This window comes from Triticum aestivum, chromosome 1D, assembly GCF_018294505.1.
Source record: "Triticum aestivum cultivar Chinese Spring chromosome 1D, IWGSC CS RefSeq v2.1, whole genome shotgun sequence".
In the NCBI taxonomy this organism is placed as follows: domain Eukaryota; kingdom Viridiplantae; phylum Streptophyta; class Magnoliopsida; order Poales; family Poaceae; genus Triticum; species Triticum aestivum.
Window position 1 is genome coordinate 432,801,498 of NC_057796.1, and position 18,564 is coordinate 432,820,061.

At 46.2% G+C, this 18,564-nt stretch overlaps 2 protein-coding genes across 2 annotated transcripts; one reads left to right on the forward strand and one right to left on the reverse strand.

Annotated features, from left to right (window-relative positions):
* Positions 1-2,992: 2,992 nt before the first annotated feature.
* LOC123182644 (probable alpha,alpha-trehalose-phosphate synthase [UDP-forming] 7) lies at positions 2,993-8,318 on the forward strand. The gene is made up of 3 exons (XM_044595287.1): positions 2,993-5,184; positions 6,042-6,315; positions 7,408-8,318. Exons 1-3 carry the CDS (start codon positions 3,128-3,130, stop codon positions 7,783-7,785), a joined length of 2,709 nt encoding a protein of 902 aa, XP_044451222.1. The 5' UTR covers positions 2,993-3,127; the 3' UTR covers positions 7,786-8,318.
* A 760-nt stretch (positions 8,319-9,078) lies between these two features.
* On the reverse strand, positions 9,079-13,289 carry LOC123182645 (gamma-glutamyl hydrolase 1). The gene is made up of 10 exons (XM_044595288.1): positions 12,891-13,289; positions 12,275-12,361; positions 11,993-12,082; positions 11,572-11,666; positions 11,016-11,076; positions 10,669-10,758; positions 10,484-10,546; positions 10,137-10,225; positions 9,520-9,612; positions 9,079-9,417 (listed from the first exon to the last, which is right to left on the reverse strand). Exons 1-10 carry the CDS (start codon positions 13,194-13,196, stop codon positions 9,384-9,386), a joined length of 1,008 nt encoding a protein of 335 aa, XP_044451223.1. The 5' UTR covers positions 13,197-13,289; the 3' UTR covers positions 9,079-9,383.
* Positions 13,290-18,564: the final 5,275 nt, after the last annotated feature.

Consider the following 18,564-nt stretch of genomic DNA (forward strand, 5'->3'; position numbering starts at 1 on the left):
ATAAGACACGCATTGCAACCAGTGTTATCTCGACTTGTTTAGTCAAACTGTTGAGGCCACTCTTGCCTTTTGAAACAATTAATAGAGAAGACATATTGCCATATATCTTAAAAAGATACACAAAAGGAATTAATAAATGGCCTCGTGCATCCCTTGATGCATGAGAGAGGGGGTTACACCTGCTTTTCGAGAAATTATCTTGTTTCTGCTCTCTCCGATGACACAAGGAGTAGTGAAGGGAGGAAGAAAACCATCATTGTCAAGAGTTTTTTCACTACTGGCGCAAGGGGCAATGTTAGTGCGCAACCATTGCCACACCGGTCAAGTTAAGGTCATCTTGAGGGTTTTCACCATGCAGCTATGGTGTTCACCATACGCACTAGTGTTGTTGACAGTCCACCCTAACTAGATCTTGAATTCCCTCATTAAAGATTGTCACGCTCGTCAACCATTCTCCAAAGGTGGTCTGAGTTGTGGAAGGTGTTGAGACAGAAGAACTTGCAACACCAAGCAAAACACGCTAGCAACAGTCGTTATCTCCATTTGGTTCGTCAAACCTTTGAGTTTCCCATCGCTTTTTGAGCCAATTAATAGAGAAGACATACCACCAAATTTCTAAAACAGATGCATGAACTCAAGGAAATTAATAAATGACCGTGTGCATGACCGTGCGTCACTTGATGCATGGGAGAGGGGGTTACACCTACTTTTCGAGAAATTATCTTGTTTCTCCTCTCTTCAAAGACATAAGGGAGTAAAGAAAAAGGATAAAAACATCTTGATCAAGAGATTTTTCACTACCAGGGACAAGGGGCAATGCACGTGCGCCGCCATTGCCTTACCGGCCTAGCTAATGACATCTTGAGGGTTTTCACCGAGCAGCTTAGGTTTTCGCCAAATCCATGTGTCGCTAACTGTAACGGCGCTACTAGATCTTAAATCCCACCATTAAAGACCATCATGAACGTCAACTAAGTGTGCAACACAAGTAACATTCAAAAATACCGCTACTGCCTTGAGCAGGCGTGCAGATACTCATGACCGATGAAGACATTGACAAAAAAAATTGCGGGGAAGAAGACATTGGCAAAAAAAATTGCAGGGAAGAAGACATTGGCAATTGGAGGGAAGAGATTGAGTAGTAGTCAAAGGAGTGGTGGCTCTACACACATGCTAGAGTGTCATCATCACAACTTGTTATATCTTCACAACAGAGCTCGTCCAGAATACTCTTATTTTTTTGTAAAAGGACATCACACAACCATGAAGAGTTTGAGCAGACCGTTGGTCAAGCTGGTCATGTAATAATGCAGAGTTTCAAAAAGTTATCAACATACTCTCTTCATTTTTATTTACTCCGCATATTTGCTTTGAGCTAAGTCAAACTTCATAAATTTCGACCAAGTTTATCGGAAACAATTTTAGCTTTCACAATAACAAACATACTCCCTCTGTTCCTAAATATACGTCCTTTTAGAGATTCCACTATGGACTATATACGAAGCAAAATGAGTGAATCTACATTTTAAAATATGTCTATATACATCCATATGTATTTTTGTAGTGGAATCTTTAAAAAGACTTATATTTAGGAACGGATGGAGTATATGGTATGAAAATATATCGAATGATGATTCTAATGGTTGATTTGGTATTGTGCATGTTATTAACTTTTACACATATAAACTTGGTCAAATGTTACAAAGTTTGACTTGAGACAAAGCGACGAAGGGGCACTAGTGCATCACTACGATAATACTCCCTCCGTTCCGATTTACTCGTCGAGGTTTTAGTTTAAATTTGAACTAAAACCACGACGAATAAATCAGAATGAAGGGAGTACTTACTTTGTCCTAAAATAAATGACTCAACTTTGTACAAACAATTATACAACCCATGAAGGCCAACAATATGCGGCCCCAGCCCCACTGATCCTCACCTGGAGATTCCATCGTCAAAAGCTTGACCAGTACGTACAACAACTTGCCTTAAGCTACATGGCCAACTGGCTATACTATATCATCAGATATTCCTAAACCAAATTGCACCACTGGATTGAAGTTGAACCTACCTAGAGGCAACGGCAAAGGGCACGTTATCCGAATAAAAATCAAGGGATATGCTATGCTGGTCAGACTATCATCACGAGTTGGGTGGCCAGTGCGCCTGCCTCACGCTTAATTAGCCACTAAGATTGCTTGTCCTTTTTTCCTCGAAAGACAGAGCTAGAAGACACTGCTCGTCTGTTCGCTAGCTGTTTGTTAGCTGGTTGTCTGTCGCGCGAATTAAATAGGCATATCCTTCGCGCGATGCTCCTCGTGGCGTCCGTCTCGATGGATGACCGTCTGCCTACCTGGAAGGAGCATCCGAGGGCGACGTGGCCACGGACGGTCACAGTCACGGCCTCGCCGACATGCCGCGCGTGCCACGGGTGGCCCATGTGGCGCCATGTCACCGGGAGCGGCGATGCTGGCCACCTCACCGCGGATCAAATTCGTGGACAGAGTTGCGCCTAGTCACGGACACATCTGCAGCGTCGCCATCACGTCGACGCGGCGGTGCGGCTGCCGGACGCGTGTCCCGGGCCACCGCGTTTGGGCTATCGCTGTCGCTCGCTTGCGGGAACGGGAAGGGGGACCGGGACGTCTCATGAAAGCGCCGGACCAAAGGGCCTGGGGAATTCTTTATCCACAAACTGTTGCCCCCGGCTGATCTCGTCCGTCAACCGCGTGCGCGGAGCCATCGCGTGCGTCCGTTCGGGTGGGCCCCAGGGTCGTCAGGTGGCAGCGTGACGCCAGCTGGAGCCGGTGGGGCACGCACCACCTTATCCTCTTTTCTCCGCCGCGTGGTCTGCCCCTGTGGGCAGGGTCCACTGCACCGGCGGGTGGCAGGAAAGGAAGGGCCCATCGGTCGGTGAGGGGTGGACCAGGAGGCAGGTGCCGTGCGCCGGGTGCAGCAAGGGGGGGATATACTGTGTGCTCGTCTTCTTCGTCGCCCCACTTCGCCTCCCCCATTCCCCCGAACTCCAAAACGCCGGATCGGGTCAAAGGCGCGGGCGGACCTAGGGTTTGGATAAAACACTCGCCATTCCGCGGATCCGGCGGGGATCGGTCCGGGGGATTCAGCCATGATGTCGAGGTCCTACACCAACCTGCTCGACCTCGCGGCGGGGAACTTCGCGGCGCTCGGCCCGGCCGGCGGCGGGAGGCGCCGGTCGGGGTCGTTCGCGCCGAGGCGGATGCCGCGGGTCATGACGGTGCCCGGCACGCTGTCGGAGCTGGACGACGAGGACGACGAGCGGGCCGCCACCAGCAGCGTCGCCTCCGATGTGCCCTCCTCCGCCATCTGCGAGCGCCTCATCGTCGTCGCCAACCAGCTCCCCGTCGTCGCGCGCCGCCGCCCCGACGGCCGCGGCTGGGTCTTCTCCTGGGACGACGACTCGCTCCTCCTCCGCCTCCGCGACGGCGTCCCCGACGAGATGGAGGTGCTCTTCATCGGCACCCTCCGCGCCGACGTGCCCGCCGCCGAGCAGGACGAGGTCTCGCAGACCCTCATCGACGGCTTCCGCTGCGCCCCCGTCTTCCTCCCCGCCGACCTCTACGATCGATTTTACCAGAACTTCTGCAAGGGCTACCTCTGGCCGCTCTTCCATTACATGCTCCCCTTCGCCGCCGCCCAATCTCCCAATGAGAGCGGTGCATCTGCCGGTGGTCGGTTCGAGCGCGCCTCATGGGAGGCCTACGTCCTCGCCAACAAGCACTTCTTCGAGAAGATTGTTGAGGTCATCAACCCGGAGGACGACTATGTTTGGGTCCATGATTACCACCTCATGGCGCTGCCCACCTTCCTCCGCCGCCGCTTCAATCGCCTCCGCATCGGATTCTTCCTCCACAGCCCATTCCCCTCATCAGAGATATACCGATCCCTCCCTGTCAGAGAGGAGATCCTCAGGACTATGCTCAACTGTGATCTCATTGGATTCCACACATTCGATTATGCCAGGCACTTTCTGTCTTGCTGTAGTAGGATGCTCGGGATAGAGTACCAGTCAAAGCGTGGATATATTGGTCTGGATTACTATGGCCGCACTGTTGGGATCAAGATCATGCCAGTGGGAATCCATATGGGTCAATTGCAGTCAGTGCTGCGATTACCTGAAATGCAGCAGAAGGTTGCTGAGCTGCGGCAGCAATTTGAGGGCATGACTGTGTTGCTTGGTGTGGATGACACGGATATCTTTAAAGGCATCAATCTGAAGCTTCTTGCATTTGAGTATATGTTGAAGACACATCCTAAGTGGCGGGGTAGGGCTGTGTTAGTACAGATTGCTAACCCAGCACGTGGGAAGGGAAAGGATATCGAGTCCATTCGGGCTGAGATTCAGGATAGTTGTGAGAGGATTAACAGGGAGTTTGGCCAGTCCGGGTACAGCCCAATTGTTCTCATTGACCGGAATGTCCCAAGTGTGGAGAAGCTTGCATATTATACGGTCGCTGAGTGTGTCGTGGTGACGGCTGTGAGGGATGGGATGAATTTGACCCCATATGAGTACATTGTCTGTCGACAGGGCATTCCTAGCTCTGAGTCTGCACCTGAGGTGAGTGGGCCACGCAAGAGCATGCTAGTTGTCTCGGAATTTATTGGGTGCTCACCTTCACTGAGTGGTGCCATTCGTATTAACCCATGGAATGTTGAATCAACGGCGGAGTCACTAAATGAGGCCATATCAATGTCAGAGCGTGACAAGGAGCTGAGGCACGAAAAACATTACCGCTATGTAAGCACACATGACGTTGCATATTGGTCAAGGAGCTTTATCCAGGACCTGGAGAGGGCTTGCAAGGATCATTTCAGGAAGCCATGTTGGGGCATTGGATTGGGATTTGGATTCAGGGTGGTGGCACTAGACCCAAATTTCTCAAAGCTTAGTTTTGATTCAATTATAATGTCTTATGGGAGATCAAAGAGTAGAGCTATATTTCTTGACTATGATGGTACATTGGTGCCACAGGCTTCTCTCTACCAGAAACCGAGTGAAGAATTAGTAACCATCATTAATACCCTATGCTCGGATAAGAACAACATCGTCTTTATTGTCAGTGGAAGAAGCAAGAATAGCTTGGGATCAATGTTCTCCTCATGTCCAATTCTAGGCATCGCGGCAGAGCATGGTTATTTCTTAAGGTACAATTTTTTATTACCACTGTTGTACATTTTGCTTCAGATTAACAGTGAAGTCTGTACTTTATTCAGACATAATAGGAATAGGAGTCAAGGTCAACTGCAGATGCAAAGGTCTCAGTGTTTTCTGCTTCATCGAGCAAATAACAATCTAGTTTACTTTTGTTGGTTTTTCTTGTATCAATAGGAAATTCTTCATTTGTTCCTTGTCAGGCACTCAGGCTACTACACGCACCAGTTGTTTGTTTGGTACTCCCTCCATGAAATTAGGGCGTCAAGTGGGAGAATAACACAGTGCTCGACAAAATACCCCTCCCTCAGATCTGCTTTACCGATTCACATTAATTACCTGTCACTGCATGCACATAGCACGATTGGCTAAGGCTGCGCATTCTGCTCCTCCGTAGCATTCACACTCTAGGATTGGCCAGTGTGAGGTCCATATTAAACGGATGCTAGTTATCGAGGCGCGTGGAGCGAATATTTTGCGGCGCTTTTCAAGGGTAAATCTGGGAAAATAAACTGCATGAGATTCTCTCCTTAATTGCTGCGCTCAGAATTGTATGCCCTCCTTTGGCGATTGGAGGGAGTACTTAACTGTAATGACCAACTAGCGGAGTCAGTAATTAGGACTTGTAGGATCATACACCTTATGTTCATTAAACTCATGTACCAGGTTCTGCTTTTACTTCAACATGGCATGCACACGTCATAAGATGTTTGTTCATGTTTCTTGGCTGCCCATTTCTGTTTAGTGTTTTTATTGCCTGGGGAGAATGGAGATCACTGCAGACTGTTCATGATTTTTGGAATCACTAGAGAATTAAATAGATGATGAAACACTATGTTTCCATATGTAGGTGGACCAGAGATGAAGAATGGCAAACCAGTACCCAGTCCCCAGATATTGGATGGATGCAAATGGCTGAGCCAGTGATGAATCTTTATACAGAAGCAACTGATGGATCCTACATTGAAACCAAAGAAACTGCGTTGGTGTGGCACCATAGGGATGCTGACCAAGGCTTTGCATCTTCTCAGGCAAAGGAGATGCTTGATCACCTGGAAAGTGTACTAGCAAATGAAGCAGTCTCAGTCAAGAGCGGCCAGTTCATTGTTGAAGTCAAACCTCAGGTTCGCCATTACCATTTCTTGCATTCCATTAGATGAGCTCACCAATTTTTGTGCCATCCATAGAGAGTATATGCGCACATGATTTTTCCCTTCACTTATATCTGTATGAGATACCCTATGACTTGCTCTGCATTTAGCTGGTGCCCCTATCTGAGGTTCGCATAATACTTCTGTGCCAATCACACAAGCCATTTTGTTTCTTGTACATTACTTCAGGTTAATGTGATTAGCACTATGGTGTGCTCCCTCCGTCAGGGTTTAAAAGGCCAGTGGGCCTCGATCGCATGCCCGTAATTCTAAGTCAGCTTGTAATCAGTTCCCTGCTTTTTCGCTGGGTTTGGCTGGCGCTACGTCCGCTGATTCGGTGAATTAATTAGCCAGAGGAGCCGCGTCACATGCAAGCGTGAGGGGCGAGGCTGCATGCAGAATTTAATTAGTTACGTTTGCGTAATTGACGCAACGACAAATGCATGCCTGATTTAAAAGTTCCTTCCTCTATCCCATTGGTGCATGTGGCCAGCATTGCACGAGGAATTAAATCTTTTCTGTAACTGGTGCCGAGTTAATTTTGCATTGGTCTCAATCTCAGCGTTTTGGCCGATGGTCCTTTTAAACCCAGAAGGATGAAGTAGTCACTAGGCTTTTTGTAGATTTAACAGGGCGGTGATTATGCTTTTTCTATATTTATTACCTTCACAATTTTACCCTATTGTGAATGCCTTTCAGTTTTACGTTTGGTAAGGAGTATATTGCTTAAAAAGCAATTTGTGATTTGTATTCAAAATTTATTCTATTTATGTGGCCTTGCTTGCTTCACCATATCTACTTAATACTTACCAGCTTTCAACAATATAAAATGTCCTTGTTTAGTTGTTTACATGAGTACTGTCATACACAGTGCATGCATCATATTGCATCCACCACTTCTTTCCCTCTTTAGATGCTTTAATTTTTTCAAAAATGTCATTCGATCAGAAATATGGAAATTAACCACAATGGTTTTACTAAATTATTTCAGGTTTTTATTTTTTCTGATCTTTGCGCTGCTGCTGAATTTCCATTAATTCGCTTGGTTGTCTCTTTGTACTGCAGGGTGTTAGCAAAGGTCTTATAGCTGAGAAGATACTTGCATCAATGAAGGAGAAAGGTCAACAGGCAGATTTTGTTTTATGCATTGGTGATGATAGATCCGATGAGGATATGTTTGAAAATATTGCGGATGCCATGAAAAAGGGCATTGTTGCTCCAAAAACACCTCTGTTTGCATGTGCTGTGGGGCAGAAACCGAGCAAAGCCAAGTTCTACCTGGACGATACATATGAAGTAGTCAGTATGCTGAGTGCACTAGCAGAAGTTTCAGAACCAGACCCAACGGCAGGCTTGACAGATGACCTGGCTACATCAGTCTCCTCGTTAGACATCGGTGATGAACAAATACAGTTCAGTAATACAAGGATAGAAGGATCTTAGCCTGGAACTGAATCTGCATACAATGATGCTTTGACTCACTAAAACTATTTTCTTTGATCTGAAGCGGTGGAGCAGTGGGCAAATGACCCACAGCAGGGCAAAAACTATCTTACAGGTCACAATCATTAATTTCTTGGACTCATGATTCATTGTAGAGAAGAAAATGTGTTTCTCCTGGTGGACAAGGAGTTATATAGTCTGAAGCTGCAAGGAGAGGGGTTACAATCTGGTAGCTACAATAGCCTCGTTCCTCAGTCGGTTACTGCATTTCAATGGGTTGGCTGCAAGAAGACTCATATGTGCATAGCTGATCTTTCATGCTCCCATGTTTCTCTTCTGTTCTCTGTGATATGGAGAATATTAGTGTTAAACCTGCGAAAGGACAACTGGTGCACCTTGTCTGTCGGCTTGATTAACAAAAAGATTGTCTAGTCAAGAAACCTAGTTTTTCTTTTCTTGTAATGTTGCGCAGGTGTCTTGACTATCAAGGATGAGATTCAAATGATAATTTGACAGCGTTATGTGCACCCTTATATCTGGCTATATTTTACCTTAGTTTGCTATATCTATAATTCATAATGCCATGAACTTACAGTAGTTAGTATTGCTGATTATCACCTAAAAAAATAGCACGCTATAGCGTTTGAGAGGAGCCACTGCTATGCTATGCCAATTTCGTCGCCATGTCCATGTCCGCTATCAGCGCTATAGCATGCTAAATTGCGCTAAATCACTTAGCTTTTAACGTCGCTATTTCTTAGACTGCTGAAACTCAGGCCCATTTGTTTTCCACAGTACAAATTGAGACACCGATTGACTAAAATAACTCACAAAGCTGCTGCTACTTTTTTCCTAGCTGATGATACTTGACACTCGCTTGGTATTAGTTTTTGCTTATAAATGTTTTGCCCGAATGAGCCAGCACAGCGCAGGGAGATTTCTTTTCATTTTCAAGTGCAGCACAGGGAGATTGACATAAACCTATTTTCCGTCATCATCATTAGAACTCGGCGCGATTATTATCATTAGCTTACCCCAACTCTTATGGCTGATGATAATAATAAGGTCTCCCAGTTGTGTTTTTACTGTTCCCCTAAAAAAAATCGTGTTTTACTGATTATTCATCACGAGTCTGGGAAAGAATAGATTCCACTTGTGTGGTGCTACTCTGCTAGAAAGATTCAAGGAGTAGTACTGTAACAGTTAGGAAGAGGATGCTCTTATTTTTATTCCGAAAATGGCAAACGTCACAACTACCGACGCTCCTCCTGAACGCTGATACTGACAACCAAGTTTGCAAATGATCTGTACTACTGAACTGAGCATCAGCCAATGGCGAACGTACGGACTACTGTTATAATACTACAAGATGAACAACACCTCGAAGGAGGATGCTCTTATTCACTCCGAAAACCGAAACACTACAGCTACTGACGCTGCTCCTCCTGAACTCTGATACCGGCAATCAAGGTTACAAATGATCTACACCACTGAACCGAAGGTCTCATCAGTACAATAATACAAACACATGGTACACAACACTGTACATGCACAGTACAGTAAGAGAAGAACCGCGGCTACAAGCGTCGGCTCCAGCCTCAGGAGAAGAGGTACACCAACTCGAAGGATTTCCTGCAAGGCAAGGCACATGCTCATTTACTTAGCGGCTGAATGGAGAAACATATGGTGCAGTAAGTATGCAGTTACGATACAGGGCCAACAGAGGTGGCTTACGAGGTTTTCCCGGAAAATGTAGGGATGTAGTTGTAGATCAGGTTGTCCAGCACCTTGTCGGCAGGCGGCCTGTTTGGCGACTTGCGGGCTTGGCTGTTTCACGACAGAGCGAAGAAGGGTGAGATAAACACGCTGTTCTTACCTTTTTTCACGAGCCGTTGCTTTGCAGTAGGAAAGTATGGAATTCATGCATTGGAGGAACACAACGGTGCAAGATACCAGTTTTCTTTTCCCTTAGGCTGCGTGCGTTTTGAGCGTTGATGTTTTATTAATAACTATGTCCCCTTTAGGGGGTTGTGATGGGCAACAAGCTGTGAACTCGCTTCATTTATTTGAAATGCAACTGGGCACAAAGCTGTGAACTCGCTTCATTTCTTTGAAATGCAACCGGGCACAGAGCCTTATTCACAAACAAGTTGCCCAACAGGAGCCATACAAACGTACACAAGGCCTATACCTGCTTAGTAGGGAAACTAGGGCACCATAAAATGATTTTGAACAGGTAATCCGCCATTCCGTGCAGTATGGTTTTCATCACAGAATGAGGGCATGGTCAACACGGATGTGAATAAGCAGATGATGTGTTGCTTATAACGAATAAAGAGAGTATTACAAACCTGATAAAGTAGTTGGCAAAATTTTGTGTCACTTGTACTGCATCCTCGCTGTGTGGAATCATTGGTTTACGCCATTCGAAAATGGCTTTCTGCAGCAAGTGAACAAGCTAATTATAGTCTGACCTCTGAATATATTACGTTTGCCTAAGTGATCTGGTCAGATGAAGAAATATCACGGCCTGAATAGTTTAAAGACAAACATTTTGATAGCAGCCTAGTAATATGTAGGCCTAAAAAATGCCAAACAAGGATAAATGGGATGAAAAAATGTGCACAGGCATGCGAACAGATTAGTGGAATACAGACTTTAATTTCAAAAACAACCAGCAGCACTACAGTCAGCATACCTCAGGGTGCCACTGAGTGCAAGTGATTGGATATTTCTGTGCTTCAACGGTTGAGACGTAAACCTGATTTGCCAAAGGAAAGGAAATTAGTTTGCTGTTTCTTTAAACATTGATTTAGCACTACCTCTGAATTAGGCTGGTTGAGTCCAAATCAGTTAAGTACTAGGAAAAAGATGACATTGTACCTCACCATTTTCATCAGGGGATATAGTCAGAATCTTGAAGAAACTTGATAACGCGTCATTCTCTCGCAATCTCTTTGGAGATATACCATACTTTGACCAGTTAAGAAAATAAACCATGTTAGGGAAAACAAGGAGATAAAGATAGTTATTCTGCAATCTCCATAAAAAGTTGCTGTTTTAAATTGACAGTCATGATTTGGTTGAACCAAGTATATCATGTCAATGTTAATATTGAGTGAAGGTCAAAGATAAAATGTGATGAGTACCCAGGATTCTTCTTCTAATACAAAACGACACGCATCCAATGCGTGTTCAAGGAGAAAAGGAGCACCAAGGATTCTACTTACTTTGTGATTTTGCATGACAAGACAACTGGTGCTGAGTTTCTTGATGAGATCAGGATGAAATCTGCGAATTTGGATCACTTCTATTAGACAGGTATACAAGGGATATTAGAAGCCAAGCCACAAAGAGTCAATAGAAGACGGTATTTGTGCCATAAAAAAGTACGGAGCGACAAGGTTATATCTTAGATAAATGGATAACATCAAGCGTAGTGCCTGTGGTTCAGGGGACATCTAAAATCTAACCAACTGCATAGTTGACATCAATTTAATTCACTTTTGCTATTTCAAGTTTGATGAAGCTGGCGTAGACTGTAATGGAGTGTACTGTAAACTGTTAGCTTAATTGCATCTTCTCTGTAATGAAAACCTAACATACATAATCTTTTCGTATAGGACGGGACAAGAAACATGGTCGTTGCAAGTGCCCATGCAGACTTTCAGTTGATAGAGGAAAATGAGAAAGCTGCACAAGTTTAGTGCCAATACAATTTTCTCCCGCAAATAAAAGATGACCATGCAGTACCTACACCTTTCAAATATATATTAGAATCCCTACCTTTCAAATACTGATCCCTGAAGTGAAGAATAATTGGGGAACTGGAGAGTTGATGCTTGATCTGAGGCGTGGAATGACTCCAAAATATTATTGTCCTAATACCAATATAGAGAAAAGAGCCAGTTGTCAGTTTGTAGATACAAAACACAAACTTGGTATGGAACACACTAAGTGTCTATATGTTCTGTTCAGGGAACAGAACAGTGCAGCCGACCAGCCGGTTCTTCACTGCATCACATGTGGCAAGAGCAAATGTATACTTTTAAATTCTAACACATCATTTTTCTTCAAGCAGATATCTCAATTTGAGGCTGTCCTAATATTATAAGAAATTCAAATTATTTTTGTACTTTAGCAACTAAATTTGCATGTTGACGTCGATAATTTTTGTTCATTCTCTTAGAAAAAAAAGAGAAATTACCTTGCTCACAATCATGCTTACAAGCTCAAAGCCAAGACACTGTGCAAACAATGGAAATGGAACTCCTGCATCATTCTTGTCCAAGACATACTACAGAAGAATAAACGAAGAAAGTGAGAATTATCCAGTAATGTTTGGTCCCATTCTGTGTGAGCTAGGACCAATAGTATGATGTTACCATACTGAGATGAGATGTAGTATGTTCTTAATAATGGAAGCAACTACAGAGTAGAAGTGAATAACATGTCTGAAACACACAGAAGCTGCCAAATAGATAGGTACCTGAAACACTTTCTTAATCGTCTCAAAATATGGACCCCTCTTCACTGATCCACCAGTAAACAGCACGCCGTTCACCAAACTGAGTTTCTGCAGTAGAAGGGACACAGGCAAAACTATCAGAAATTACCGCCCAAGAGATAAGATGCAGGTATTACTGAGCAAGCAGGGGGCTACCAAGTAACTAACAGGTGATCTATTGCCCTGAGATCAAATGACTGCAGAACACGAACAATATTTATAGTAGTCAGAGACATGATAGGTTAACTGTTTCATCCAGATCTTTTTTTAAACATGTTTCATCTTGATCTGAAACAGATGAACAGTAACATAAGCTAGTCAGACACTGAGTGATCAAGTCACGATCCGCCTTGCTATTTGATTTGTCATTCCTATGTAAACATGTACTTTGAATGTGGAGAAATTCTAAATAATCAGAACTACGAATGTTCCGTTTCTGCACTGTTAGAAAATGATTTTAACTGGTACATAGTACATAGTTAGTTGACTATCAAGAATTTTGGTTTGACTTCCAAAGAACTGGGAGTTGTCAGATAGAACTACACGCACATTTAAGCAGACGAAGGGGGAGAGAGGGAGGGGATCTGGAGGCACGGACCTCGAGGAGGCGCTCGTCGGGCTCGTTGTAGATGAGCGGGATGACGCGGGCGCCGCCGGCCTCGACGAACTTGACGTAGGAGGCGCCGATGTAGGAGGTGGAGGTGCCGTTGTCGATCCTCCCGGCCGCGCCGTCGCCCGGGTGCGTGACGATGCCGATCACGGGGCGGTCGTAGACGGCCGGGTCCGCCGGCGCGGCGCAGGCCCCGGCGCGCGGCAGCCGGATGACGCCCGGCGCCGCCGACGAGGAGGGGGCGAGGAGGGCGAGCAGGAGGAGGAGGGGGAGCAGGTGCCGGGGAGAAGCCATGTGGAGCTGTGGACAATTGGACTGTGCCGGCTGGGAGTAGGGTCGCTTCAAGCAGGTCGCTTTTGTTATCGCCTCGTGGCTGGACTCGAGAGGAGGATTATTGAATAATAATAGGAACATGTGATGTTAAAAATTAAATAAATAGGAGCATGTGGTTCGCGCGGTGATCTGGAAAATGGATCTGCTGGGAGGAGGTGGCGGAACGTGCAAACGTCACGTGTTTCCGAAAATAACAACTGCTTCGCGTAAGAGTATCTCCAGCCGTTCGGCCCCCAAGGAGCCGAAAACAAACCGTCTGGGGGCAAACCGGTGCTAGATTGACGCGTGGGGGCGACTCCGTTCTCAGTTGTCGGCTCACAGGTCGCCGCCAATATGGCGCAGGCTCGGCGATAACATGAACTCGGCGAAATTTCATTGACATATGTACAAACAAGATAAAAAAACATGCAAATTATGCCTACTACTACGCCACACTACGCCTAGCCACTGCGCCCGCGTCCACCTCCCGCCATCTACATGCCGAGAAGCCTGTAGAAACTGGTGTAGTCGTCGCGCGCCTCGCCGGTGCCGCCGCCGTCCCTGCTGCACCCCTGGCCAAGGTCGCCGACGCGCGGTGGGGCGCTGGACGGCCCGGCCTCGTCCTCCTCGTCGCTGTCGAGGACGATGACGCCGTCCTCCTCGCGCCCGCGGCGCCGGGCCTGGAGCTCCTTGTACGCCCGGCACTGGCGGCTCACCTGCTCGCGGACGTAGTCCTCCTTCGCCCATTTTATGGCGGCCTCGTCGTCGGGGGCCACCATGTCGACGTGCTCCGGCTTCACGGGGAGCAGGCCCGGCTCGGGCTTCGGCCGAACCAGGCGGAGGGAGCGCGGGGAGGGGCGGGCACCCTCGTTGATGACGAGGGCGCCGCTGCGGGTGCGACGCCGGAGCGGCGTCTCCTCCGGCTCTGGCTTGACGGGGCGGAACACCGGCGAGCCGAAGGAGAGCGAGTCGGAGCCCGACGACGAGAACGTCCCCGGCTCCATTCGCTGCGGCGTCCAGGAGCTGCCACAGCGGCGAGAGAAGGACGACCGCGGCGGGTACTCGAGGCGCGACACGTTGCCGGTCTCGGTGTGGTCGAGGATGGCCTCGAGGGTGCGGCCTGTCGGCGGCGTTGAGGCAGCCGCGGGGGGTGACGCTGTTGGCAGAGGCGATCTGTTCCTCGCGGCGGCGCGCGAAGTACATGGACCACATCGTGTGGCTGTCGGCGGCATACCTCGGCTCGTCCCGCTGCTCCGGCGGTAGGGACGAGCGGATGCGGGCGATCTCGGCCCGCCGTGCCGCCCCTTCGGGCACATGTGGCACCGGGACGCCGCCGGCGCTCAGCCTCCACGCCCCCGGCACCCGCATGTCCGGGGGCGCCGGATACGGCCTCGTAGAGGAGGCGCGCCTCCGGCTCTTGGAGATGGCGGCGGGCGAAGCCGTTCTCCACCGCGCCGTCGCCTGGAAACCTCTCGGCCATTTGCTCGTCGGCGGGAAGGGGGAGAGTGTTGCTTTGTGCGCCGGAGAGGGGGCAATGTGAGCTGTGGCGTCCACCGGCGGGGAGGTCGCCTTTTATAACCGCAGCGGGGCGGCGAGAGGCTGCTTGCCGGGCGACGCGTGGCGGGAGAGGGTGGGACGCGTGGTGGGAGAGGGCGGGACGCGCATCGCGGCGCCTTCACTGCGCCGCCCGTGAGGCATCAATGAAGGTTGACCGGCGCGGCAGCCTTCGCATTGATTCCCGCGGGAACCGAGGCGATGAGGACGACGAAGCGGCGTCTCGCTGACTCGGCGGGCCCATCCTCGTTCGCGCCAAAATCGCTCGCCCCGGCGCCCCCAGCGCGCCGGGTTCGTCCTGGGCCCGTCGACGCCAGTTTCGGCCCAAACCGGCGAAAAACGGGCTCCTGGGGGCGCGACTGGGCCGATTTTTGGGCGTCGGCGCGAAAAAATCGCCTGGAGGAGCCTGTTGGGGCGCGGCTGAAGATGCTCTTAGCACTTGCAGTAGTTGGACTAGTGGCAAGATGCCAAGATCCACATCTCGTCATGTGCAAGATATGTGTTGAGCAAGAGCATCTGGGACCCCAACCTCACTCAAGCGCCCAGACAATGACCAGTCAAGAAACCCGACTCAGACGGATGTCTTAAAGCATGTCCAGCCGTTCGGTCCCTCGGGGCTTGAAATAAGAGCATCTCGCACCCCAAACCCCACTCAAACGCCAGGATGCCCGGTCAGTGACCGGTCAAGAAAACCCGATCCAGATAGATGTCTCAAACAGGTCTCAAACGCTCAGGCTGACTGGCACCCTTCATATTCAGCCTAAAAATTGGGTTGATATGGGGAGGCTCAGACGCGACCGAGCGCATCCACCATGTCGGGCTCACGATGGGGTCTCATAGGGAATTGCCTGGAAACCCGGCGGTCCTACGGACGTATCCTCGGTGGGGTTGAGAACGCCGCGTGGCACCGCTTCGGCTCGCTGCCCGAGGCCAAATCTGGTTATTTAAGCCGACATGCGTCCTCCAACCCTAGCCACATTCACCTCCTCGCTCTCCGTGTCACCAGCCCGAGCCAATCCACCTCTCTCCCGCTCCGCCGCTCTTCCCACACCGTCCGGCTTCGGCATGGCCCGACAAAAGAAGATGATGTATGCCATGCTCACGCCGGAGCACCGGTTTCAAATTGAGGAGGAGATCCGGGCGAGGCGCGCCGCCCGCATCGCAGTTGGCCACCCTCCGTACTCACCGGAACCGGAGGAGAAGGAAGAGGAGCAGTAGCCGGCTCCGATGGAGATGGCGGATCCAGGGGAGGACGAGGCGGAGCAACCGGCTCCCATGTACAATTTCTAAAATCTTAAAAAGGCCCATGAATAAAATGGCAGGAGGTGGTTCTAAAGTTTAGTCTTACTCCAAAAGTTAGGAGGTGTGAGACCTCTTTATTTAGTTTGTTCTCCCCACTCCACTGTGTGATGGATTGACGAGAGAACATGAATACCACACAAGAGAGATAGATGGGCATGGAAGGTAGAGCGACCTCAAAATCTTTGCACCCTCACACCTTGGTTGAGTGAGATTCGTCATCTGCAACATTTATTGGCGTCATGGAGGAATTCTGAAGACATACTCTTAAACTAGTGGAACCAGCAAAGACATGCAACATTTCTTTTATGGAAATTAGCTGATCATCCATAATTTGCACAACTGAGAGGGTATTATCCCCAGTTTGTAATTATGATCATTTTGTGAATCCAAATTCGTGAACATTTTTAATTCATTTTTAAATCATGAACATTTTCTAGATTTGCAAACCATTTAAAAAATTTATGAACATTTATTACAAATTTGCAAACATTTTTTGGAATTGTGACCAAATTTTTGAATCTCGCACGATTTTTTTTAATTGACAAGCATTTTTTGAATTTTAGGAACAAGTTTTGAACGTACAATTTTGTAGTTTTGATGACCATATTTTGAATTCATGATTTTTTTGAAGAGACATTTTTTTTGATTTGGGACAAATTTTGAATTTTACGAATATTTATTCAAAATACATGAATTATTTGAGCAATTTTTTTTCAAATTCATGATTTTTTTGGATACATGAAGTTTTTCCAAAATCATTATTTTTTTATTTCTCGAACATTTATTACACATTTGCAAATATTTTTTGAAATCATGAACAAAATTTAGAAACTCGTACACATTTTTTGAATTGAAAAGCATTTTTTAAATTTTAGGAACAAATTTTCAACGTACAATTTTTTAGTTTTGATGACCATATTTTGAATTCATGATTTGTTTGAAGAGATGTTTTCTTATTACGGATTGTTTTTGAATTTTACGAATATTTATTCAAAATTCGTGAATTATTTGAGAAACAGTTTTCTCAAATTCATGATTTTTTTTAATACACAATTTTTTTCAAAACTATAACTTTTTGATTTGTCGAACATTTGTTTCAAATTCGTGAACATTTTTGGATCTGCGCACATTTGAAGATTCTCGACTATCTTTTGATTTCATGAACATTTTATGATTTCTTGATTTTTTTCTAAAGATTCACAAGTTTTTTTAATTCAGTATTTTTTGTTTTCCCGAATTAATTTAAATAAGATAAAGGAAAATCAGAAAGGGAAAAACGACATGAAAAAAATAGTGGGCGTCCTGCCATGCAGATGGGCGGTGGGAAAAGAGTCATCGTGCAGCCCCTCGCTCACCAGGCGCGACCTTGGCTGGCCCATGTTGGGGGCGCGGCTCCCTTTTATTTTTTATTGATTTTTTTGTTTTTTTGCTTCTGCAAAAAAGTTCAGCCTTTCAGAAAATACATAGAATTAAATAAAACTGTGCACTAACGCATAAAAAAAGTTCACGAATTCAGAAAAGATGTTCATAATTTCTACGATTTTTTTAAATTGTAATGATTTTTTAATGTTTTGATTAACAAAATTGGAATATTGGATGCACATGTGTTGAATTTTGATGAACATTTTTGTATTTTCTGAGCAAAATTTAAATTGAACGCACATTTTTTTTGAGTTTTATGAACACATTTTAAATTCGAGAACATGTTTAGTAATTGATGGATTTTTTAAAACAATCATGAACATTCCGAATATGATGAACATTTTTATCTCCATGAACACGTTTGAATTTTTTGAAATTATTTTGAATCCGAGAACAGTTTATAACTCAATGAACATTTTTGAAAAAATCATTATTTTTTGAACAAGATGGAAAGTTTTTTGATTTGGATGTTTTTTAATTCGATGCACAAATTTGGAATTTCAAAAAATGTTCACTGATTTGAAACAATGTTCGAATTTCTGAAAATGCACTTGAATTTGGGAACAAAAAAAGGAAAAAAATAAAAAATAAAATAAAAGACGAAAATGAATAGAGAAGGAAAAAAAAGAGAAAGATAACTCTGAAAAAAGAAAAACCTGAACCTTCCCAATACCGGAAACGAGCAAGATTGGCCGGCCCAAATGTTTTGGAGCAGGAAGCGTGGGTTGCGCGTGCGGTCGCTACGCAGCGTCCCGTGCGGCAAATAGGATATGTCCTGCAGTATTCTACTTCCTCTGTCTCAAAATATAAGAACGTTTTTGACACTACACTCGTGTCAAAAATGTTCTTATATTATAGGACGGAGTGAGTATTTTTTAATGAGCAATCCGTATACCAAAATCACTGTCGCAACCTGAGAGTTTTTCTTTTTTCTAGATTCGTTTATTCAAAACGTTTTATCTTTTAAATCATGCGTCCAAATCTCGAACCGTTTTCATCATTGGATTCCTCGCGTTGAGATCTTCAAAACTAAATCCCATATTGATACGTTTTGACGAACTTTTTTTTCACG

Coding starts and splice junctions, on each gene's coding strand:
- LOC123182644 (XM_044595287.1), top strand. CDS start 3,128: ATGATGTCGAGGTCCTACACCAACCTGCTCGACCTCGCGGCGGGGAAC. Junction 5,185..6,041: donor GAGCATGGTTATTTCTTAAG/GTACAATTTTTT, acceptor TTCCATATGTAG/GTGGACCAGAGATGAAGAAT. Junction 6,316..7,407: donor TTGTTGAAGTCAAACCTCAG/GTTCGCCATTAC, acceptor TTTGTACTGCAG/GGTGTTAGCAAAGGTCTTAT.
- LOC123182645 (XM_044595288.1), bottom strand. CDS start 13,196: ATGGCTTCTCCCCGGCACCTGCTCCCCCTCCTCCTCCTGCTCGCCCTC. Junction 10,759..11,015: donor TTGTCATGCAAAATCACAAA/GTAAGTAGAATC, acceptor AACTGGTCAAAG/TATGGTATATCTCCAAAGAG. Junction 9,418..9,519: donor ACATTTTCCGGGAAAACCTC/GTAAGCCACCTC, acceptor CTTGCCTTGCAG/GAAATCCTTCGAGTTGGTGT.